Source organism: Arvicanthis niloticus, chromosome 14 (assembly GCF_011762505.2).
Source record: "Arvicanthis niloticus isolate mArvNil1 chromosome 14, mArvNil1.pat.X, whole genome shotgun sequence".
Lineage (NCBI taxonomy): Eukaryota > Metazoa > Chordata > Mammalia > Rodentia > Muridae > Arvicanthis > Arvicanthis niloticus.
The window spans coordinates 49,225,412-49,250,990 of record NC_047671.1 but is presented as its reverse complement, the minus strand read 5'-3'; the positions used below and the strand labels follow the sequence as shown (position 1 = coordinate 49,250,990).

At 39.6% G+C, this 25,579-nt stretch overlaps 1 protein-coding gene across 2 annotated transcripts in view; it reads left to right on the top strand.

Annotated features, from left to right (window-relative positions):
- Ndfip1 (Nedd4 family interacting protein 1) overlaps positions 1–25,579 on the top strand; it is a 49,917-nt gene that overhangs the window by 12,278 nt on the left and 12,060 nt on the right. For both annotated transcript variants that reach the window (XM_034518039.2, XM_034518040.2), the window contains exons 2-5: positions 13,694–13,781; positions 18,193–18,323; positions 22,133–22,220; positions 22,840–22,964. In XM_034518039.2, the coding sequence (XP_034373930.1) occupies positions 13,694–13,781; positions 18,193–18,323; positions 22,133–22,220; positions 22,840–22,964 (432 nt within the window). The remainder of the gene's footprint in view (positions 1–13,693; positions 13,782–18,192; positions 18,324–22,132; positions 22,221–22,839; positions 22,965–25,579) is intronic.

Genomic DNA, 25,579 nt, shown 5'->3' with positions numbered 1-25,579 from the left:
TTGCTGTTTTCTTTCCTCCCTATTATAGGGAGGAGGGTCAGTCCATCCCTGGACAAGAGGCTTTGAAGGACATGTTGAGATAAACATGCTTTATTCTGAAGGGGAAGAGAGTAACTCATTTCCAGAGCCACCTTTTCAGTGACTTCAAACAGCACACAATTTAGCAATGTAATTACGTCACAGCAAGGCTATTGACTTTCAGCCTGTGCATCTAAATTGCTTTTAGTGACTACAATTTGATAAAAATACCAATTTTTTCCTTATATGTACCACAAACGTCTATTAAATAGTTATTTGATTCCAGCAGGCTATGGTATGTATTACAAGTTGAGTAACGAATATTCAAGATATCTTTCTCAAAAAAAAAAATAAAAATAAAAACGTGTGGGGGGAGGGAGAGGGAGAGAGATGTATATATCACTATCCCCAGGAAAAGTGTTGATAAGTCAAGCACCTGTGGCTTTATATCACAGGTAATTAGCAGATTTTTTTTTTTTAAAGTTTATTTCTCTCACAAATTTGCTTTTACACTACTGGTAACAGTGAGCCTTCCATGCTTCAGAATGCCTTTTCCCATAGTGCATGTCTATGTTTAACACATTTCCCATGCACAGTAGTGATGGGGATACTACCTGCCTGCAGATGACTCCTGGGGCCATTATCATAGCCCCTTCATTGCTTGTAGCATTTGTCTGTAAGTACATACATTTTTTCAATTACCTTTTTTTTTTTTTAAAGAAAGAAAAGTTATTGAATATACTTCAGAGGACAGAAAGCTAGGCAATAACTATTGTATTACCTGCCTTCATTAAATTTTAATAAAAGCCAGGCAGTGGTGGCACACGCCGTTAATCCCAGCACTTGGGAGGCAGAGGCAGGTGGATTTCTGAGTTTGAGGCCAGCCTGGTCTACAGAGTGAGTTCCAGGACAGCCAGGGCTACACAGAGAAACCCTGTCTCAAAAAACAAACAAACAAAAAAATTAATAATTTTTTTTTTTTGGAGATACAGTTTCACTGTGAACCCTGGCTGGCCTCAAATTCAGAGATTTGACTGACCACCTTGTCTTCCTGAATGCTGGGATTAAATATGTGTGTCGCATATCCAGCTAATTAGGAAATTTTCTTTGCAGTGCTGAGAATTGAACCAAGAACCTTGTATGGTAGGTAGTTATTCTACTAGTGAGCTGCATGGGAGAACCCCTAGCTTGTACATGTGTGTTGGGGGTATCTCTGCACCCATCATAGTCAGCAGACTCAGCTGGTGTTGGTGCAGACTACAAGGGTCTGGCATTGGATAGTTTATTTTAGGTGCCTTCTCCCCAAGCCCTCCCCCCAATCCCCCAGATAGGGTTTCTTTGTGTAGCTTTGGCTGTCCTGGAACTTGCTCTATAGACCAGGTTGTCCTTGAACTCAGAGATCCACCTGCCTCTGCCTCCTGAGTGCTGCAAAGGTGTGGGCCACCACCACCTGGCTATTTTTAGGTATATTTAAACACAACACAATTTGGAAAAAAGTTTCCTAGGTAAATCCTGTGTTTATATCAAAGCTTAAGAAAGACATGATTACACTGAAACTCTTTGTAAACTACATATGACCTCTTCCATAAAGATGGGTTCTATAGATTGACTGAGAATCAGTGTTCAAGATAAGGGTATGAGGAGATGGGAAGAATGGCTGAAATAAACATAAGAGGCTAGGGGAGCCAGCTGTGTTCTGGCCATAGGGTTAGCACAGAGGTCACCAGGCTATTATCACATCCATTCCCAGCCTTGTGTGTGGAAAACAGGTTAGACATCTTTCTAACTTTGAAGGACAACCTGTATGTTTAACATGTGTGAGCATACGTACCTTTGTGTCCCCTATATGTGTATATATACTTCGTAATTTGCAAAATAATAAAAAATACAATCATGTATTTTACAATGGGCTTGTCCTGACCTGTGTGGTATTTGGCTATTTTACCACTGTATGGTCATTGGAGAGTGCAGTTAGTTCTCAGGCCTGGTAGTATCTGAATTTAGGTCACCACATTTGCACAGCAATAACTATTTACTGAGCTATCTCCCTAGCCCCTGTAATTTATAATTTATGAATAGTTGCTTTAAACATCCATATGGATTTGTTGCTCTTTTATGAGACAGGGTCTCCTTATGTAGCGTGAGATCTGGTGTTAACTGAGACTGGGGAGTTGTCCCTCCTTTATGTATATAAAGTGAGGACATGACTGTTCCATGGATGGTTAAAGGGAAAGTTTTGTAGATATGAGAGAACAGACAGAGGCATCTGGAGGATTTCCAGAGCAGAGAGAGAAAATAGACTGAACATGGCCGTTGTCTTAGAGTTTCCATTGATGTGAATAGACACCATGACCAAGGCAACTCTTATAAAGGACATTTAATTGGGGCTGGCTTACAAATTCAGATGTTCAGTCCATTATCATCAAGGTGAGAGTATGGCAGCTTCCAGGAAGACATAGCACTGGAGGAGCTGAGAGTTCTACATCTTGTTCCAAAGGCTGAGAGAAGATTGATTTTCAGGCAACTAGGAGGAGAGTCTCTCAAATCCTACCTCCAACAATGATGCACTTCCTCCAACAAAGCCACACCCACTCCAACAAGGCCACACTTCTTAATAATGCCACTCCCTGGGCCAGGATATTCAAACCACTACAGCTGGCCCAGAAGATCTGGCCATGAGAGAAGCAGGAGCAGAGCAGTAAGATAGAGGGGGCAGAGAAGGGTTGTGGGGGATGAAGGGAAGGAAAGATGCAGAGAGGGAGACAGGCAGAGATAGAGAGAATGAGAATATAGCTGAAGCAGGGTTATATGAAGAATGAGTAGTTGGGAAGGAGGTGGGCAGAGAAGCCCATGAGCTGGGGAAGTTGAGGTAGGTGAGAAGTGAGAAGAGCTAGGATGCCAGCATGGACTCTGAAATGTTTAATTGGTACTTGTGATCCTGAGAGAACCTGGAGGCCAAGTGCTTAGTATGCTAATAAGCATGACAGAAAACCTCAGATTTCTCTTCTGTCTTTAGAATTTGGGGAAATGGAGTTTCTTTTAGACTTGACACATTTTCAGTCTTTATGAAATCCTAGCCCACTGAGGGCAAGCCATTAGCCTGGAAGACTCTTGGCTTCAGGTTTTACTGAAGCTTGGTGCCATTTACTTAAGTGTCTTGATAGATCCATCAGTTCTGGAAATAATTTGAACAAAAGACACTGATCCCATAGGTTCATAGGCTAAAGACAAAGTTCTGGCACCATAATTGCAGATGTTCAGTCCTTTTGCAGATGAGTAGTGACTTTGCTCAAGATTTGGCTTTTTAGGTAAGTTGAATTGGAGTTGAGTACCTACTATGTGTCCACCTTGTTTCTTTTGTCACTATGACCTAATATGGGGAATGGGGAACTAAAGGAAATGATGTTGGTGATCACAGTTGACTGTATTTGCTCTCATTTCTAAGGCCTCATTTCCCCTGCCAAACCAAGTGTTCATCTGCTGTATTTATATTGCCAGGGACAGACACACAGCTTTTAACCAGAAGCTCTAGGAACATGAGGATTGCCTCTTAGAGTGAAGCATTCTGCCTGTTATGCACTTTTAAGTCATTGTTATAATAAATTTTTTTTTTTTTTTTTTTTTTTTTTTTTTTTTTTTGCTTTGGTGCATTTTTTGGTTTCATTTTGGTATTGGAAAATTTACATATTTATATCATCTTTTATTTCTGATGCTGCAATTGTGCAACATTTACATGCACATTTATTTGTTTATTTTAGACTATATATATATATATATATATATATATATATATATATATGCTGTATGCTGTAGCTGATCTGGAACTCACTGTACACCATGCTGGCCTTAAATTTAACATTCTGCTTTCTCCCTCCTGAGAGCTGGGATTAAGGGAATGCATCACCATGCTCAGACTGGGTTTATACTTTCTATTTTTTTAAACAATAGCTCTTAAAATAGAAAAGACAGTAATTCTAATTATTTTCATCTTCAGTGGGATCTCAGCCTAGTTGTCTTTTGATGTCTTGATTGTAGCTCTTTTGGTAAAAGTATTTTTTAATTCTCCAGAAGTAACTGTCATCTCTGAGGCTTACTACCTTAACTCTGCTAACCTAGGCCTAGAATGTTTTCTCAGCCTCTGAAACTTACTGCTGAATAAGCTCACCCTTTCTAATTCTTTCTGAACTCTGGCTGGCTGGTTCAACTCAGCTGTTCTGGCTCAAACTCTTATCCAAGCTGACTGGCTTAATCTGGCTTCTCTCTTGGCTTCTGACTGAATTGCTCTGCTTGGCCTAAAACTAACTCTGGCAGTCTGTTCTAATCTTCTGGCTCCTCATTCTCTGGATCATTTTGTCTTCACCTGTGTCTAACTTGTTCTGTCTTCAACCTGTCTGTATGAAACTGCCCTAGCAAAACTGTCTTCTCCTTCCCTTCCTCTGCACTGCTCTCTTACGTTGCATTGATTTCCTTTCCTCTCAAGAGTTGGGCATATCATACTCTGTCAAATCTTTCTCTGATTCATCACTTTGTCTGCCACTCAGTTAGACATCACTTTCAAACATGGGTGCTTTCTTCTACAAACTAACTTTACTGTAACTTTAATTTTTTTCAGGGACTACTTTTAATGATGGTTCTTAAATGTTTTAACCTCCCTTTTAGCCTACCACTCACCAGAGGTAGTGGAAAAGAAAGGATATAAGGGAAGTAGACCTGTTTAGAAAGGTCTAAACTCAATGTCTTTGTTATCTGGAAATCCACAGTTCAATTCACAGGTCAGCAACAGCAGCTTGATCCACTTGCAAACACTTCATGGATACACCGGCAGTCCAGTTTGGCACAGTCAGGTTAGCAAACAGCGGTGGCACTACCTAACAGACAGCCAGGCCTCAGCCTTGGCTCAAGTCAGAAGGAGGAATGCCATGAAAAGTTCTCAGCTGTGGCTCTCTCAGAGAAGGAAGATCAGTGATGAGAGACCAACAAGTGTTGCACTGGTCTTGCCTCACTCAGGACGTTCGTCTGTCTCAGCTGACATCACTCTGCCAATCAGCCCAAATCAGCAGCAAAAAACTGCAGCACACCACCAGAAGTTTTTTGGTGCAGTTCTCTCTATGGAATCCTAACAAATGCAGCTCAACTATGCAATGTAAGATGGACCAATACATGCATGTCATTAGCAAAGAATCCTTCATCATGTGTCCTCTCACATGATTGCTTTGGCAGAACATCCTTTCACCTGTGTCTGCTTCAGGAAAACACTCCTTCATGTGTTTGCCCCAGCAAAACACCATCCAGCACAACTGACTTTCCAAAGAACCCTTAAGTTTCCACCTCCCTTTACCTTCGTTGTTTGGGATTAAAGGTGTTCACTAAGGTCATGACTATATTCCAGCCAGAGGAGTTAAAGGTGTGTGCTAAGGTTGAGCCACACCACAACTAGAAACAAGTTTTCCCCAGTAAATAAAACATCTTGGGGTTTACATTGTGATCAAATATCCTGCAACAGCTCTTCTCCCAGGGAACACTGGATATTAAAGAAACAATTTTTTAAATTTCTATTTTATATGTATGGATGCTTTGTCTACATGTTTGTGCACCCCATGTGCACAGTGGCTGTAGAGGCTAGAAGTGAGTGTTGTGTCTCCTGGACCTGGAGTTACAGACAGCTGTAAACTGCCGTGTAGGTGCTGGGGATTGAACCCCATGTCCTGGAAAATTATTCAGTGCTCTTAATCACTGAACCACCATCTCTCTAGACCAAGTCCACTCCAGGGGAACTTTTTTTTTTTCAATAATTCATTTTTTACCCATTCACAGACATGTCCTATGGTAATTTGTGGGGCTATTGATGGGATTCTTTTCATGGAGAGTGACAGATACTGACTTAGCAAGTGAACAGTAATGTAGAATAATTAATTTTAAGCTTTAAGTAAAATTATATAGTATAGAATTGGCATTTCAAAAATAGAAAACATTACTTCCTTTTTAAATTAAAATTTATTTCCTTAAAATTTTTTCAAATCTAAAATAATCTAAAATTAAAAGATTTATCTTATGTTTACATAGTAAATGTTTTGTCTGCATGTATGTACATTCACTATATGTGTGCCTGGTACTCTTGGAGGTCAGAAGAGAGCAAATATCCAGTGGAACTGAAGTTATGGATAATTATGAGCCAAGGGTTGAACCCAGCTTCTCTGCAAGACTAACAAGTGCCCTCAACCTCCACCTCCAAGCCATCTCTCCAACCCAAGCTTATTCTTTTTAAACTATAGAGTAATTAAAAACTATTTTCATTAGGCTGGATAACCATTACCCCACCTAATTTCTAAACATGTTTATTATTTTCCCTGACCTTGTAAGAAATTCAGACATGTCAGCAGTCAGCTGCTACTCTCCCTGAATTATCCTAGCTACCAACAATCATTAATCTTTCTTTCTCCATGAAATTGCAGTTTGGAAACATTTTTATATAAATAAAAGCATACAACATAGTAGTTTGTTAGTGGCTTTATTCTTAGTATAATGCTTTTAAAGCTTATTTATATCATAACAATTTATTCTTTTTTTCTGATTGGATAGTGTTTCATTGTATAGGTAAACCACAGATCTTGTATCCATTTGTATGTTGATGAATTTTTTGGTCATTACAAGTAATTTGTACCATCAAATTTTATATGGACATATGTCTTAACTCTGGTCTTGCCATTTGAGAAACACTCTTTCCCTGCCAACAGTTCTAGTTTTTCCATATGCGTCAGAACCCATTTCTGTCTTTTTAGTAGGTGTGAAGTGTTATGTCATAGTATCTCTAACGATCTTAGAGATCTTAGAGATCGTTAGAGATCGTTGGGCATTTGTGTCTACTGTCAATTATATACTGTCTTTGGAGAAAATGTGTAACTCCTGTGTGTGTGTTGGGGATGTTTGAGTGTGCACACATGTGTGCAGGTACACTTGCCTATGCAGGCAGTGTGCAGAGGCATTAGGTTGACATCAGGATGCCTTTCTCATTTGGTCTTCACTTTATTTTTTGAGATAGGTCTCTTACTGAGTTTGGAGCTTGCCCTTGCCATTAGGGGTAGACTGACTGGCCAGGAGCCCAAGCCGTCCTTCTATCTATGCCTGCCATTGCTAGGGTTGCAGGCATATACCACCATGCCCAGTACTGGGGATCTGAGTTCATTTCTTCATGCTTGCATGGCATGCACTTTACCTATTGAGCTAACTCTCCAGCCCTCTTTTGCTCATTTTTAGATCAGATTGCCTTTTAAATAGTTGAGTCTCTTGTACTTTGTCAGAATTACCTAAAATATACCTAAAATAATAATATCAAGTCAGTAGAGAACTCTTCTTGCCCAAGTGAGTGGGCGTGTGCACGCGCACACACACATACACACAGTATACTTTATTTTCCTAAACACACACACACACACACACAAAAATACCTTAAAAAAGAAAGTAAAAGAATTTGATGAGGTTAAAGTACATTAGTAGCATTAGACATAATATAAAATGTACAGTTCTCACTCTGGCTATGTCTGAGTGACAGTAAAATACCATACTCATACTATTTATCTACAGAAATGTGTGTTTGCCTCCTGGTAATTACATTGTCTCATCTGGTATGATTTAGAGTATGCTGAAGTAATGAGTTAGTAAGGAGATGATTAAAAGATTAGATTTGCCGGCTGGTAAGATGGCTCAGCAGTTAGGAGTACTGACTGCTCTTCTGGAGGTCATGAGTTCAAATCCCAGCAACCACATGGTGGCTCACAACCATCTGTAATGAGATCTGATGCCCTCTTATGGAGTGTCTGAAGACAGCTACAGTGTACTTACATATAATAAATAAATAAAAACCTTTGTGCCAGAGTGAGCGGGGCCAAAACAAAAACCAAACAAACAAAAAGATTAGACTCTTAAGGTAAAGCTGGGCATGGTGGCACATGCCTTTAATCCCAGCATTCAAGAGACAGAAGCATTCTGAGTTTGAGGCCAGCCTGGTCTACAGAGTTCCAGGACAGCTATGACTACTTGAAGAAACCCTGTCTTGAAAAACAAACACAAAATAAAGCAAGATAAAATAACAACAGGGCCTAGAGAGATAGCTCAGTGGTTAAGAACACTTACTATTTTTTGTTGAGGACCTGGGTTTGGTTACCAGCACATAGTGGTTCATAACTATAACTACTGTCCCAGAGGCTCTAACACCTTTTTCTGACTTCTGCAGACACTACACACACACATATATATGTACAGATAAAACATTAATACACATAAAATTAAGTCTTTTAAAAAACTAAAATTAGCCAGGACTACACAGAGAAATCCTGCCTTGAAAAAAAAAAAGCTAAAGTTTTTAGAACGAAGCCGGGTGGTGGTGGCGCACGCCTTTAATCCCAGCACTTGGGAGGCAGAGGCAGGCGGATTTCTGAGTTCGAGGCCACCCTGGTCTGCAAAGTGAGTTCCAGGACAGCCAGGACTACACAGAGAAACCCTGTCTCGAAAAACCAAAAAAAAAAAAAAAAAAGTTTTTAGAACCATAAGATTAGGACTCAACAACAACAAATTATATGCAAATATAATGTCATGGATCTGTTAACTAGTTTGCATTATTTGCCATGTTTCTTTTGTTTATGTGAGGTATATATTGACATCTTATATGTGGGTGTAAAGATTTGTGAGGTTTGTTTTGAATTGGTTTTATTGAGACCAGCCCAGAACTCAAGCGTAGACTAGGAATCTGAGCTTGTAGAGATCATGTCTTTGCCTCCAATGGACTGGGGTCATAGGTGTGCCTAACCACACCTACTTGATGTAGTAGGAATTGTTTTGTTGTTGTTTTTCTAGTCTTTAGATAATGTAAATGCCTTGGGCTGGTACCGCTCTTGTAAGATTACATGTTGCCCCTTAGTAAGATCCAGTCCTAGATGTACTTTGCTGTTCTTCAAAGCAGCTTGTTTTAAAACTGAAGGTGTATGTGTGGTGTGTGTATTGCTGTGGGATGCCTGTGGCGGTTCCCTCCTTACACCTTGTGTTTTGAGTCAGACTCTTTTAATTTCTGCCTTTCGACATACTCCAGGATATATGGCACAAGAGTTTCTGAGAATTTTTCCTGTCTACCTCCCATATCACTATAGGATTGCTGGACATTACTGAGTCTGGCTTATCCTGGTTGTCAGATTTGTAGCAGGCACCTTTATCCACCAAGCTATCTCTCCAGCCCCTACAAGGATCTTTCTACTAACTAAATTCAAAGTTGCTTCTATTAGAACTGTGTATGATTTCTGTAGTGAGAATTTCTGGCTTCTACTATGTAGCCAAGGCTGACCTTGGCTTCCTGATGCTCCTATCTCCCATCTCTTAACTTTTTAGGATTTATAGGCCTGTCTTCCCACCCATAACTAGCAGTTTTGTTTTGGTTTTGGAGATAGGAATATACTCAGTTTCCAGGATTCCCAGCTTGGCCTTAGTCTACTAGGCTTAAATAAATCTCTTGCCTCAGTTTCCCCACAAGTTGAGACTACCAGCAAGTATCATTGTACCTGGCTCAGATTTTAATTTAAAATGCTGTGTTTACTTCTAATAGGCACAGTACTTAGATTCAAAGGAGGATCATCCCTTTATTTTAGATGCACTATTATTTTGTAGACTTGATTTTAAAAACAAAATAATAGCACCTCTTTGTAGATTTTTTTTAGATTTATTTTTGTAAGCTTTTGTTCATTTGTATTTATTTGTCTGTGTCTTTGTGTGGGTCTCTGTATATATGCCAGGTGTGTACAGTTACCTGGAGAGGTCAGAAAAGAGCATTGGAGCTCTTGGAGCATGAGTTACAGCTTGTTGCAAGCCATATGACCATGGGTACTGGAGACCAAACTTAGGTCCTCTGAAGAAGAACAAGCATTAACTACTGCGATGTCTTTCTAGACATAAGATGATTTTTTTTTTTTAAAAATTAAGTTTTATATATATGTGTGTTTAGCCTACATATATGTTGGTATACCACAGACATAGTTAACAGATGGTTGTAAGCCATCATGTGGGTGCTGAAAATTGAACTTGGGTCCTTTGGAAGAAAAGTCAGTACTCTTAACTGCCAAGCTATCTCTCCAGCTCCCACGATACATATTTTTTAAATCAAAGGTTATCAAGACCAAAAGGTATCATGGCTCATTAAGACCATGTACCAAGTGGGATTATGGGAAAGTCAGCACACAGTATAAGAATGTGACAAAGCAAAAAGCCAGATTGAAATGTCAGATTATTGGCTTATTGGCTTATTGTCATCTTGCCGGAGAGAGAGAGCACATTAAACTTTTTTCATGTTAAACTTAGCACTTTGTATATGGCTCCTTAGTCAGGCTGGCAGGATCTCAGTGTGTAGCAGCCCAGGCTGGCCTGGAATTTGTCCTTCATGTTCCAGCTTCAACCTCCTGAGATTATGGGTGTGAGCCACTACATCTGGCTTTCACTGTGTATTTGTAAGTAATGTTTTGGTTTTGTTTGTAAAAAAAAAAAAAATCATTATTATTTGTCACAATAAAGATAAAATTGGTTTGAATTTTAACAAAAACAATGTAATGGAGGGGGGAAGGGGAATCTAGCTTTAGTAGTATTTGTGAGTCTCCAGAGTCACCATCAGAGACCTCCTTCCTAAGTAGCATTTGGTGTGCTCTGAGTTAAGTTCCCGGTTTTAGACTTGCCTCAAAGACCCACTCACTGCAGCCAGTCCCATACTGTGATAGTCAAGCTGGACCTGGGCTCACTTGACCCAGCTGATGGAAGAAGAGTGGGATCCTTTCCAGCCTTGACCCAGAAAAAAGATGCTCATTCTCTGTGAGCATCCAGAGGGAGGATCTCCTAAAGAGACATGGCTGGGTAGGCTGCACCAGAAAGGTCCCCAGGGACCCAACAGGAAAGTGGGCAAAATCCATTATGGAACCAAGTAAACTGTTTCTCAGCATGTTCTGCACTTCAGTTGTGGTGCATGTATTTCACTCTTTCGTTGGTGAGTGATAGACTGGAGGTTCTAAAGTATAAGAATGCAGATGTTTACATTTCTGTTGTTCAGCAAATCATTATTAAACATGGATGTTGGTCAGCGTATGTGGCTTTTGGAATGACATGGCTTTTGCTCCCTCCTGTAATCGAATAGTGTTTTAGAGCAGCTTTCCTGAGCCTAATCTTATCACCAGCAGTGTGGAAGTAATTAGATTTCCGCATGAGGAGGAGGAGGCTGTGAGTTGGGGGTCAGCCCAACCTGTGGAGCCTCCATAGTCATCATGTTTTTGGGGGAGTTACTTTTGTTTTTCCACGTTTTAAAAAAAGTTGAAAATGTATGGTTCTAAAAACCGTATTTTAAGAGGGAAAAAAAAATCTTGACTTGATAATGTTTCTCTTTTCCTCACCAAAGAGATGGTGTTTCTAAGAAGGCTGGAATTTCTCTGATCTATTATCTGTTACTGTGCTGGAGAGTTATCATATTTCCAGGTTGCTAGGAGACAGGCAACCTATCTTACAGCTATTGGAATGGGCAGACTTCTTTACCTCTTGAATTTTTCAAATGTCTGTGTTTCTTAGAACTGCCAAGCTTCCTCTCTGAAACCAAGTTATGTAAAGGAGACATGCTTGCTTTGACCAGAATCCAGAATTTTAAAGCAGGTTAGAAATGTCAAGCTAGGTGAAATACAGAAGGGTACCAACTGCTACAATTAAGTCTGCATTCTTGCATCTTGCTCTTTCTTGTTCTGTCTCTTGCTTGGTGCTGTCTTTTCTCATACAGTGCTCATTAGTTATGAAGAGGCTAAGAGCATCTTTCTAGGGCTTCAGATAATATTAAGACCATTGGTTGAGGAGACCCCTGCTGCCAGGAGCTCTTTGAATAATTGACTGTTTGATGTCCCTGGAACATCTGTTTTTCTATAGCTATTTTACCTCTATGCTTTCATTTCCGAGGGAAAACTTACCTTAGGTTACAGTACAATTATTTGGGAGTGCCCTAAGTTTAAGGTTAGATTGTTAGAGCTAAAAAATGGGCTCAAGCCAGAAATGGTAACACATGCCTGTAGTCCCAGTATTTGAGATAAGGGGATTAGTGGTTCCAGGCCAGCCCAAAGTAAAAAAAAAAAAAAGCAAGACCTGGAAATGAAAATCAGTGGTAAAAGTTTGTACTAGGTTTCATACCCAGCACGGGGATGGGAGGATAGGAGCAAAAAGTGTCTAGATGATAGATGCTATTGAGAATATGGCCCAAGATCCCATGTCAAACTAAATTTTTGTAGTAATCTAGTTCTGTATAGCACATGTTTGGAGACTGATACAGGCTCTGCTTCATGTCAGACCCCCAAGCTTGTTCTGTTCAGTTCACCATGGACTTCTTTGTAAAGTGTCCTTAAGAGCTGTTGTGTTTCACAAGCACCTCAGTTGGCTTCCTGTGTGGTAATACTGAAAACAGGATCAGACCTTGTTGCTTACATCAGTAAATTCCCTTTATAGTTTAACTCCAGTCTAGGACAGCTCATTTAAAAACTATAATCTATTGAGATATCTCTGTTTTATGACAGTGACTTGGGTGGGCCATCCATAGCAGCAGCAATAGGCGCGCACACACACACACACACACACACACACACACACACTCCCATTGTGAGCTGTTTAAAACAACTGGAGGGCCTGGAGAGTCAGCTCTGCTATAGACCACTTGCCTAGAATTCCTAAAACCCAGAGTTTGATTCTGAGCTCTAAAACACTCAATTAAATAACTAAAAATTTAGCCACCCAGAACAAGGCTGAGATAGGGGAAAGACAGTGTGCTAACAGAGGCTAGGAGTTTATGTTTTCAGAGCTGTCTCAGTTACCTAATGTTAAATGTCTACACAGAAACTGAATTCAATGGTAAGGCTTGGTTTGCCTATTTTCGTTCTTTGTCCTATCAGATTTCTTTTCTGAGTTTAAAGAAACTATGCAAGTGATGAATGTTCAGTACTGAAAATTAGAGCCTAAATGTAAACAAGAAGAAACCCTTTATGCTTCCATTACCTAGAGATAGTGCTGAACTGTAGATTTGTGTCATTCTTGATCTTTCCGTTTATATATTTACCTTTTAGTAAACAAAATTATACAATGTATAGTTTGATAAAAATCAGCTTTTCGTGTAATAGTTCTATAAGTATCCAAGTTGTCAAGTTTTCTTCACTTATGTTTTTTTTCCTTGAATCTTATGTTTGATAGCTGGGCGTGGTGGCACACACCTGTAATCTCACACTTGAGAAGCAGAGGTGGCAAGGTCTGGAGTTCAAGGCCTTCATCAGCTTCTTAACAAATTTGGGGCAAGCTTGGGCTACATTTAGCTTTTTCAGTTTTTTGATAACCCTCATATTTTATGTAGTCCAGTCTTGTCTACAACTCTTGATACTTCTGCCTCAGCTTCTCAAGTGCTGGGTCTATACCATGCCTACTTGGAGTATCATTCTTGTGTAACTTCTTTTTGTCTGATTATTTCCATAAACTATTTCTTTCTGGGAATAGGATACTTTAGAACAGAGTTTGCACATTTTAAGGTGTAGGAAATAAACACAATGCCAGGCAGCCTTCCGCATAGGCTACTCTAGTTTTAGGTTTGCATCTTTACAATTTGTCTTATGTGTATATTAATACTGATGTTTTTATTCAGTTGCAGAACGAAGAGGAGCCTGGGGAGCCTGCGCAGACTGCAGGTGATGCTCCTCCACCATACAGCAGCGTCACTGCAGAGAGTGCAGGTGGGTGCTGAAGCCAGGGCTGCCTGACGCTTAGCTTACTCAGACTTGTCTAGTAGATGTTGGTTGGTGTTTGTCTTCTTATCAGCTTTCTATAAGTTTTCTATGGCTTGAGTTTTAATTTGTAGCCCACGGTGAAAACAGGTATTACTGTTATCTTACTCTAAAAAACAGATGAACACACCTTTCCTTTTCTCCAGCTGGTAAAGAAGGGCTGTATTAGTGGTGAGGAGACAGACACACAGTGTAAGACAGATGAAGGGTGAAGATGACCCTCTGCAAAGCAAAGCAGAAAGAAGACTCTAGAAGCCAAAGCCCCAAACCCCATGTACCATGCTGTCTTTTTGGAGAGCTCAGGTTCATTCCAGCTGACTCATAAAGGGAGGAGAAACTGTTGTCAAACACCTGCAGCCTCAGCCCTGGAGAAGTGCTGTGCAAGTTGGTGGTCAGCCTGGACTACATGAGAACTTATTTCAAAAACAAACAAAACCAAAATAAAAACACACAGAAGAAAGGAAGGAAGGGAGGGAGGAAGGGAAGGAGGGAGGGAGGGTTGAGGAACTGAGTTATCACCTAGTTTTCATAATTTCTTCATTAGAGAAGCTTCTCATGCATGTGAGAAAAACACAATGCTAGTAGAACTTTTGGTAACTAGAGTTTCTGATAATCCTTTCTGCTATAGTCCTTCAAAGTTCACCAGTTTTGTTTTAAAATTAGATTTATATATTTTATTTTATGTGAAAGTGTTTCGCTTGCATGGAATCTATGAGATTGCTGGAACTGGAGCTACAAATGGTTGTGAATTTCCATGTGGGTGCTGGGAATCGAACCCAGGTCCTTTGCAAGAGCAACAAGTGCTCATGGTCCCTGAGCTTTGGCTCCAGTTCACCAGTTCGAATAGAGTCGTTCCATGTTTTATAAAGTGGGATTGTTGCAGAGTGGCAAATAAAGCTGTGTGCCATTGCTGGACCCCAGCCTCTACTTCCTCACAGGAAAGGTGAAGACACTCACTTTTGTAAAGCCTTAACAGCCTCAGCATCCTTTCACTTTGGATCTTGGAAGGCTGTTGATAGTTGATATAAGATTGATTCCATTGGTAGGCTGGGGTCACAAAGCCACCATTTTGGTTTTGTGGAACGTAGTCTAACCTCTAGTCTGGCTTTAGTTTCTAAGCTCTGATGTTGGTCTACACATTTCAGTTCCCTTATAGTAGTTATGGTTCTTTTATTTGTGATCTCCACAAACTTACTCTGCTGTTTCAGACTTTGGAAGAACTGTAGATTATGTCATGAGATCAGCCTAAGACTGGGACACCACGAGATTGGGGATATAGCTCAGTGGTAGAGTGCTTGCTTGCCATGTATGAGGCCCTGGGTTTGTTCCCCAGCCCTGGATTATAAGACTGTGATCATGAATGTTGGTCTTCCCTTAAATGTGTGTACCCACCTCAATAATAAGAGTTTAGATTCACTGTTTCATTCATAATCAATTTATGTTTTGCTACCCCAACCAAATCATTTCTTTACTGATGAATATTTGAATATCTACCCTCTGAAATTGTAAATTTTTTTTTGTTTTTTTGTTTTGGGGGGTGGGGGTGGTTATTCTTTCTAAAGATTCTTGTTTTGATATAGGGATTATAACTAGATATAATTTCTGGTAGATAAATCCAATTAGATAGTGGAGTCATGTCTTTTCTTTTCTTTTCTTTTTTTTTTTTTTTTTTGGTTTTGGTTTTGGTTTTGGTTTTTCGAAACGGGGTTTCTCTGTATAGCCCTGGCTGTCCCAGAACTCACTCTGTAGACCGGGCTGGCCTCGAACTCAGAAATCCGCCTGCCTCTGCTTCCCAAGTGCCAGGATTAAAGGCGTGTGCCACCACTGCCCGGCATGGGCATGGGCCTTTATTAGTTGTAGAGGATATGTGTGTGTGAGAGAGAGAGATAGAGACAGAGTGAGTTTGAGTTTGAGACAGGATTTCATATATATCTGTAATTGCAGTGCTAGTGGGTAGAGACAGATGGATTGCAGGAGCTCTGGCCAGCCGGTCTAACCAATTGCTGAGCTCTGAATTCACTGAGAGACCTTGTTTCAAAAACTATAGATAGAGGAAGGTATCCATTGTTAACTTCAGGGCTTCATATATGTGCACACACATGAACTTGTACATAAGCACACATGGTACACCAAATACTCTCTCCCACACAAGCCCACACATAAACTGGGGGTTAGGGGGAGAGAAAGTGATAGAGAAATATACAGTGTTTACTTCTAGCCTCCCCATATGCATGGATGCTTAGACACAAAAGTGTTCACCACAAACATACATACATAGACCATAGACACACATACACACAAAAAGTTGGCATCTGTGCAATGCCTTCCAACTTGGGAACATGGTCAAACATCTACCATTTACTGAGATTTTGTTTATTGTTGGTATATTCGGGTATAGCTAATGGCTTACAATAACTGTATATCCTTACTTTTTTTTCAAATTTATATGAACAAGTTTGTGTATATATGCCATGTTTGTGTGGGTGCCAGCAGAGGCTAGAAAAGGGTATGGGATCCCCTGGAGCTGCAGTTACAAGAGGTTGTGAGCTCACGGTGTGGGTTCTGAGAACTAAACTGGAGGCCTCTGGAGTGGCAGAAAGCACTTGTAACTTCTGAGCTTTCCAACCCTTTGTTTTCTAATCATGAGGGAGAAAGCTTTTAATAAATAACTTACCAGTGACTATGGTTTCTTTGGGTATTTGCTCGAAGTACTGGAGACTGAAATTAGGGATATATATATATATATATATATATACATGTGCTCTGTCACTGGGCTATTATAGCCTGGATCATACTAATGGGTATTTTCTAGACATTTGTGACCAGATTAAGGAAGTTTTTTATTTTCATTATTTTTTTTAAAATGGATATTGAACTTTTGTTTTGAGAAAGGGTCTCTCATGGACCAGGTTATCTTCATTAACTAGGTATAGGGAGAATGACCTTGAACTCCTGGTTTTCCTGCCTCCACCCAGATAGAAAGTTAGGATTACAGGGTTGTGCCAGCACAGCCAGTACCTGAATATTGGGTATGATAGTTCATGCCTGCAATAGCCCTTGTAAGGCTGAGACTGGAGACATTTTGAATACAGGCTTTGCTATATATGGCTAGATCCTGTTAAAGATGAGGAGAAATATGAGGAAAAGGAAGAGGGAGATTATTATTTCCTTTCTGTTTTCTGTTAACGAGGGGCATTGATGAGCTATAATTTCAATAATGCATTACAAGAAAAATGTTAAACTTACTAGCTATAGTGGCTTACACCTCTAATATCAGTACTCTGGAAGTCAAGGCAGAGCAATGGTAGTGTAAGGCCTGGGTTACACAGCAAGACCTTGTTCGGAGAAAACATTTTAATAGAGAAATTAATTTATAACTAGAGAATAAAAGAAAGAAAATGGGAGATGAACTATAGGATTTTCTTTTTACAAAACTTTAAAAAAAAATATTTAGAAGTTAATCTTATAAATACATCTTTTCTGTTATGCTGAATCTTTGTAAGCGTAGTTGGTGAGCTAGAAATACACTGTTCAAAAGAAGAAATGAAGATTTCATTGAGATGATTATTTTATAACCAAATTAGTTACCTCAGCACATCAAAGAACAATGTGAAGTAAAAACAAGAGTGTAAGAACAAGAACACATGGATGTTAAGTGTTTCCTTCTTTTAAATTTGTTAATAAGAGGAAACCACAGTATAGATCTCAGTGCACATGTGAAGGCTTTTTAACCCTTTGATAGGAGATCTTGCAATGCCGCCTAAGCTGGGCTGAGGCATGGGACCCTGTATCATTCATGTCCCAAGTATCTGGGATCACAGGCATGTCCTACCATGCTGGCTCATGTAAAGTGTTTGCCTAAGTGTTCTTTCATTATCACCAGGTTTAGTCGTCACTTAGGAGTCTAGGACAGGAAAATTATAAGTTCAAGGGTAGCCTGGGCAAAATAAAAAGTGAAAAGAGGGTTGGAGATACAGTTCAGTGGTATAGTTCTTGCCTACAGTGCACAAGGCCCTGGGTTTCATTTCTAGTTCCACAGAAGGAAATGCCTTTTGAATTCATAGTGATCCAAAACAATTGGGAATAAGGGGATGTAAAGTGAGTCTTTGTTTTTACTTGTTTGTTTGTTGACTTATAGACAAAGTCTTACTATGTAGTCTTGGCTGGATTGGAACTAGCTCTGTAGACCAGGCTGCCCTTGAACTCACAGAGATCCACCTGCCGTTCTTCCTGAGTGCTAGAAATAAAGGTGTGGTAAATTTGGTTTTTAAATATACACTTAAAAGTCATCCCGAGTGTTACATTCATTTATAAATATCCTTTGCTTCAGATAGATTTTATTACTTCCTTTTTTCTGCAGCATATTTTGACTACAAAGATGAATCTGGGTTTCCAAAGCCCCCATCGTATAATGTGGCTACAACACTGCCCAGTTATGACGAGGCGGAGAGAACCAAGACTGAAGCTACGATTCCTTTGGTTCCTGGAAGAGTAAGCACTTTCTTTATCTGTGTTGTTTTGAGCTGCTTAATTGGAATTCAGTTATTTTCATTATCCCACTATTGTGTTACTAGAATTGTCTTGATTACTGATAATTTTAAGAATATATATTTTCTTTTGGGATAATAAGCATTTTTTCCTGAATATGATGCACTAGACAGAAAATCATTGACTTGTTCATTTTCCTGTATTTCTAAGAATATTTCTACTACCACCTTCCTTTCAAGCCTCCAGGGGTAGGAGGAGAGGACTTAGGAAATACACTGGTTATGCCTTGATTCGTATACACTTTGGTATTAGCTAATAGCTGTTAGGGATGCCCATGAAGAGAAGAAATATAAATGACATCATTGAATTAAACTCATGAACCTAGCATCATCCAGGTAAACATTGTGCCTCTAGCATTCCAGATTATGCCATTTGTAAATCCAGATTCTTCCCAGCTTACTGGAGATGGGAGTTAGCAGGTATTTAAGATTGCTGTAGATAAGATTGCTGTAATAGGAGGTGTGTAGTTCAGTTGGTAGAGTGCTTGCCTAGCATGTAAAGAACCACAGGTTTAATTCCCAGCATAACATACCTCAAATATGGTGCCACATACCTGTAATCCCACCACACAGGAGGATTAGAAGTTTTAGGTCATACTCAGCTGCATACTGAGTTCATAGTCGGCCTAAAATACATGGGATGCTGGAAGGAAGGAATCAAAGATAAGTAGATACTCAGCAAGTGGCAGCAACAGGTAGTACCTTCTGGCGTGCCTCCTCTTGTGCAGCCTTGGACCCTTAGCTGTACTTAAAAGTAGACAAGTAAAGACCAAATGAGGATCCTTTTATTGGGTCTGACATTGCAGACTGAGGAAGCAGCCAGGAGAGTTTGTCTTCTAGCCAACTTACCAAGTAGGCCCAAACAGCCTACTTATATAGCCAGTGAAAGAGTTTGCACTAATTACAGCAGGTCTTTCATGCAAGGGAAGGTTTCTGTTTATGCCTGTCACTGTATCTACTTTTTGTGCCAGCCACAGCAATGCCTCTGCTAGGTCACCAAAAGAAGTGTTCCCTCTCTGGTCTAGTACTTTTAATAGCAGTTAACTCCTGTCCAGTGTTCCAGCAAGAGGTAGGTTTCCTTCATCTTTTTCATGTAAGTTTGTCACTGTACTCTGAAGACGTGTTGGAATCTGTGGTGAATAGGTCAGTATAGAAATTAGCTCAGATTAATTACAGAACTCTTAAAATTCTCTAGACAAATGTGTATGCTTAGGAACTTGTTAAAGGTAGATATATAAAGGTACTTTTATATAGAGTGGAATATATTTTGCAGTGGGTAAGTACAGAGATTTGTTTACATGGATCTTAACATCCAGCTTAGGTAAAAGGCTCCCAAATACTCATGCCTATACTGCACATGAGCTGTGGACATCAAGAACGTTGTCTTTTTACTAGATGATCATACGGAGAAGATTGGGTTTGTAGATAACTTAGAGTTCTGATAGAGGGAAAAACCTAAAACATACATTTGTTCAACTAGTGGTTTTGTGGATAGAATGATTAGTTTTATGTGAGCAAGGAGTTTGTGAATGGAGTCTGGAGATGTGACCAGAACTCTCATTTCTTGTATCCTTGGAACAATAAGCTGAGACATTTGCAACTGGTGTGTAGCTTAGGGAGAGAATCTTCAAATTTTGAATAAGAATATGAAAAGATTAGTGATATTTTGAAAGCATGAGCCTAGCAACAGTGATAGGAGTCACGGGTATACAGAGAATATGAAGAAAAACTAAAGATACAGACAGTGCTCTCAGAAGTTAGCTAAGTTATCCTTGGCAGTGTATCTTTGAGTAATTATACAAAATAAATACTAAAACAGAACTAGTTTCAATCTGGAATCATTCTGTTAATATTAATAAGTTAGAATATTAGATATTTGCTAATTTTTTAAGATTTATTTATTTATTTGATGTATATGAGTACACTGTCTTCAGACATACTAGAAGAGAGCATCAGATCCCATTACAGATGGTTGTGAGCCACCATGTGGTTGCTGGGAATTGAACTCAGGACCTTTGGAAGAGTAGTCAGTGCTCTTAACCTCTGAGCCATTTCTCCAGCCTGATATTTGCTAATTTTTAAAAGTATAAAACAAATTATGTATCATAAAAATTTTCAACAGTGGAGGAAGTTTGTTAAATTACAAAAAAAAAGTGACCACTGCCAATGTCCCTGTATAGGTCTCAGTCTCCAAAGAAAACTCCTGTAGCATTTGTTAATAGATCTTCAAGTTTTATTTGTCCCAAAGACATTCTGCTTTCATTTGAGAAGCCCTTACTGAGCTTTGTAAAATTGTGGTCAGTTTTACTTTGAGGTTGTATCCAAGTTACTTTCAAATCATTGAATACATAGTCTTCACTTTGTGTTAGTCAGGGCCATGTTCCTTCTAGACTAAAAATAATAATTGCCTTTTCAGATTAGAATGGACAGATCCTATCTGTCAGTAAGACAGACAGAGTTGTCAATTCTATATTCCAGTACAAACATACCGTTGCTGAGCATTGAATAGCCAGGTGCTCTTTATGGGTGAGCATTCTGTCCTTGCCCCTTGGTTCAGCTTCAGGAAGCACTTGAACTACCAGTGTTACCTCTTCAATGGGCTCTAGATTCCTGACATTATAGGCCTCTGTCTTAGTTAGGTTTTTATTGCTGTGAAGAGATACCATGACCAAGGCAACTTTTTTTTTTTTAATTTATTTTACATTCCTCTTATAAAGGCAAAAACATTTAATTGGGGCTGGCTTAGAGATTCAGAGGTTCAGACAATTATCATTATGGCAGGAAGCATGGCAGCATGCAGGGTGACATGGTGCTGGAGAAGTCGCTGAGAGTTCCATGTCTTGATCCACAGGCAGCCAGAAGGAGTCTTATCTTCCACACTGGGCAGACCCTGAGCATAGGAGGAGACCTCAAGGCCGCACCCCCATAGTGACAGACTTCCTTCAACAAGTCCACATTTTCTAATAGTGCCATTCCCCATGGGTCAAGACTAAAAAACATGAGTCTTTGGGGCCAAATCTATTCAAACCATCACAGCCTCCAACAGAGCCTGTTTAGGTCACTTTTTTCTTGTTTGAGACAGGGTCTGATTATGTATCCCTTGGCAAACTGGAACTTGCTATATAGGTCAAGATGGCTTAGAAATCACAGAGTTCTACCTGTCTCTGCCTCTTGAGTTCTGGGGTTCAAGATGTGCCCAGCTCAGGATTTTCTTGAAAGAATTTGGTATAGGACTAGAAATGTAGCTTAATGGTAGAGTTCCTTCTTGGCGTCTTCGAGGACCTAGATTCAGTCTGCAGTACAAATAATAACTAATAATAAGAATAGTGGAGCTGGAGAGATGGCTCAGTGGTTAAGAGCACTCGCTGCTTTTCCAGAGGACCTGAGTTCAATTCCCAGCACCCAGATGGCAGCTTACAACTGTCTGTAACTCCTGTTCCAGGGCATCCAACACCCTCACACAGACATACATGCAGTCATAAACACCAATAAAATAAAAATAAATTTAATTTAAAAATTAAGAATAGTAGCTTAGACTATAAAATAAATAATTAGTTTAGAAGGCTCTGGAGATAATAAAATGATTCATATCTGCTCTAAGTTACTGAGTGTTAACGTTTATAGTTCTGAATTGAACCAGTAATAAATGCACTCCTAGATCCTTGTATTCATTCCTTGTATTTTTCCTGATGTCATTCCTTTGTCTAGAAGTAATTGATTATGACCTTGCCTTATTCTTTTTCCTTCATTTAGGATGAAGATTTTGTGGGTCGGGATGATTTTGATGATGCTGACCAGCTGAGGATAGGGAACGATGGGATTTTTATGTTAACGTTTTTCAGTAAGTATATACACACCAGTCACGCCTACCAACCCAAGTGCTCTGAATTCATCAACGGAAAGTATGATTAAAGCAGTTATGGGTGCTGCATTTGTACACAGGCCAAGCCTAATCCTCCAGGCCCACAGGGTCCACTGTTGTCACAACTGCTCATACTCAGGTGGTCAGGTAGGAGTACAGCAACTTTGATGGGTTTTGTCCTGTAAGCTTATATTTTTCTGATAGATCAAAGTCATTCTGGTTTTCCTCTTTTTATGTTGTCTTATATTTATGTTTTTATGTACATCACTTAGCAGTGAGCACTTTTTTATTTACTCTATTAAAGCATAGAAAATGCAGTGCAAAAGAAGTGATGCTAAGAGCTGTCAGAAAACAGAGCAGGAGGATGAGAAACTTGCATCACATTCCTCTGGGGCTCCAGTTTAATTTCCAAAGCATTTCGTTTACTTTCTAGCCTGTATGGCAGCAAAGACAGCAGTGCCCATGGAGGAACAAGCGTGAGACTGAGAGTCTTTCCCTTTGCTTTTGAGGGAGATGGAAGAAAGGGTGCTTGTGGGGAGGCTGCTGCAGAGCACACTTCTGTTCTTGGCTAATGTATCTTTTCCCTCCACTCTTACAGTGGCATTCCTCTTCAACTGGATTGGGTTTTTCTTGTCTTTTTGCCTGACCACCTCAGCTGCGGGAAGGTATGGGGCCATCTCAGGATTTGGTCTTTCTCTAATTAAGTGGATCCTTATTGTCAGGGTAAGTTGGATAGCAGAGAACATAGATTGTGAAGAGAGGCAGTAATTGGAATGACTTTGAATGTTTTTATTTTCACCTTTTGTTATCTTAACATGTAAAGTGATGAATTGGTTTGTCTTTGTTCTGGTCCCACGATAAAGGGGACTAAATTCATTTGCACACAGTTCCTGTCTCTATCTTTCATGTTCAGATTCAAGCAGGTGATCTGTCTTACAGGTTGTTTTGATGCTTAAAATATGTTAATGAGTGTGTATAGTCTGGAGTGTCTATGACACAAAGGGTATTTCTTTGTTGTCTCACAAAATGTAGGCGTTCTTCCAGTTAATTCTCTTAAAATTTTAATCTCACAACTTTATCTTTCCCTAATTTTTCCTTCTAGGACTGAAGCTATACAGCAATATCTACTGCTACATAGGGAATTTCTTTTAATAAAATTATAGAACTGTGTATCTTTGATGTAGAAATACCCAGGTGAAATTGCATAAAATACTTTAAATTCTAGAACATTTAGGATCTTTAAAAAACAAAACAAAGCTAGCTTTAATTTGTTAAAGCCACACAGCTATATAAAATGGTTTCAAAGAGGGAGCCAAGGTCTACACAATGCTTGGCCTGCATTCCTAAAATTTCTTTAATGAGCCCAGGATACACTTATGTTCAGTCTCCTAGAACTCAGGGCTCTCGACATCCCTGGTGTTCTCAGGATACTCCTTGATAAAGTGCCTGATCTTGATGGAGCTGCTGTGCATGCTCCAATACAAAGTATGCCTTAACAGTTTAGATGTTTCCTGGTGGTAATGATGCCTGCCTTTAATCCCAGCACTCAGGAGGCAGAAACAAGTAGATCTCTGTGAATCAAGGCCAGCCTGGTCTACAGAATTAGTTCCAGGATAGCCAGGGATAGACAGAGAAACCCTGTCTCAAAAAACAAAAATAGAAAGCCTAAGATATTGAATCAAGATTCATCAGTGGTCTCAATAAAGTATACTTTGCTGCCACACATAGGCGACTCACACCTATAATTCCAGCAGAGATAGGTGGATCTGTGAGTTCAAGGCCAGCCAGGGCTATACAGAAAAATCCTGTCTATAAACAAAACAAGTATCCTTTGTCTTCAGATGAGTTTGTTGACAAAGCCAGATTATTATATATTGTCATACTGTGGCTGGGAAGATGGTTCAGTGGGTATGACCACTTGCTTTCAAGTGTGAGGACCTCAGTTCAAGTCTCCTCCACCCACATAAAAAGGTGGTGATAACTGTACAAATCTGTAACCTCCACAGCACTGGAAGCAGAAATCCTAGAGCCAGTCTAGTCCAAAAGGCAAGCATCTGGTTTAGTGAGACCCTGTCTTGAGGAGATTAGGTGAAAAGTGGTAGAAGACACCTGATATTCTGCTCTGCCTTTTGTGTGGCAGACAGAGCACAGGGTCATGTTTCATCATGCATGCACATTACACATAAATAGCACACACATAATTAATTAATGGATATTAATTGGCCATTGCAGTTTTTCAAAGCAGTTTTAAAGAACTCATTGGCTATTTTAGGAATCCAAAATCTTTTGAAAATTAGATAATTGTGAGCTTTTCCCTGGATAGCTAATTTATATTTATCTAAAAACATGGACTTTTAGGGAAAATAAACAGTCAGAACCCATGGATTTTAAGGCCCAAGTTTAAGAGAAGTTGTCATTTCTTTTTAAATTTTAACTGTTACTTTATTAAGAAATAAAATATTAGGAGCTGGGGAAAGTCCTTGCCACAAAATTGTAATGTCCTGATTTTTGGATTCCTAAAACCTCTGTAAAAGCCAGTTACAGTAGTACAGGCTTTGCAATACTGGTGCTCCTGTGGGGAGTAAGAGACAAAAAAGGATCTCTGGAAGGGAAGCAGGTCAGCTAGTGTCTGCATGTAACCACAGAGACCAACACCTGAGGTTCTCTAACATCCATACACATGCAAGTCAGTCTCTCTGTCTCTCTCTCTGTCTCTCTCTCTGTCTCTCTCTCTCTCTCTCTCTCTCTCTCTCTCTCTCTCTCTCTCTCTCACACACACACACACACACACACACACATGGAACAGGAAGAGAGAAAAGAAAGTAGGTATGCATTGGAGCCTTCTGTATCTCTGCTTCTCAGTTTTAGTTACCTCTGGTTAAAGTCTGAGTTTTTCTAGAAAGAAACAGTTAATAAGGTTTTTTTTGTTTGTTTCATTGGTTTGAGATGTCTCACTATTTAGTCCTGGCTGACCTGGGTCTTGCTGTGTAGACCAGGCTGGCTTTGAACTTGCAGCGATCCACCTACCTCTGTCTCCGTAGTGTTAGGATCAAAGGCCTGTACCACCATTCCTGGCCCCAATTGATAAGTTTTAAATGGCCATATAGAACAGTAATAATTTCTCAAACCATGCTGTTCAAAATTTGCCTTGCTCAGGAGCCATCCTGGTTATCAGGTCATCTTGGTATCACAGTGCTTGTGCTTAGTAAATCCTTATTTTAAATGGTAAGGGTTCCAAATTGCAAGAGTAGTGATACCACCAGTTTGAATTCACCAAAGAGAAGCCACACACTTCTTTTCAGTGAAAGATTTCACACAATAATGAAAGAAAAAAAAAA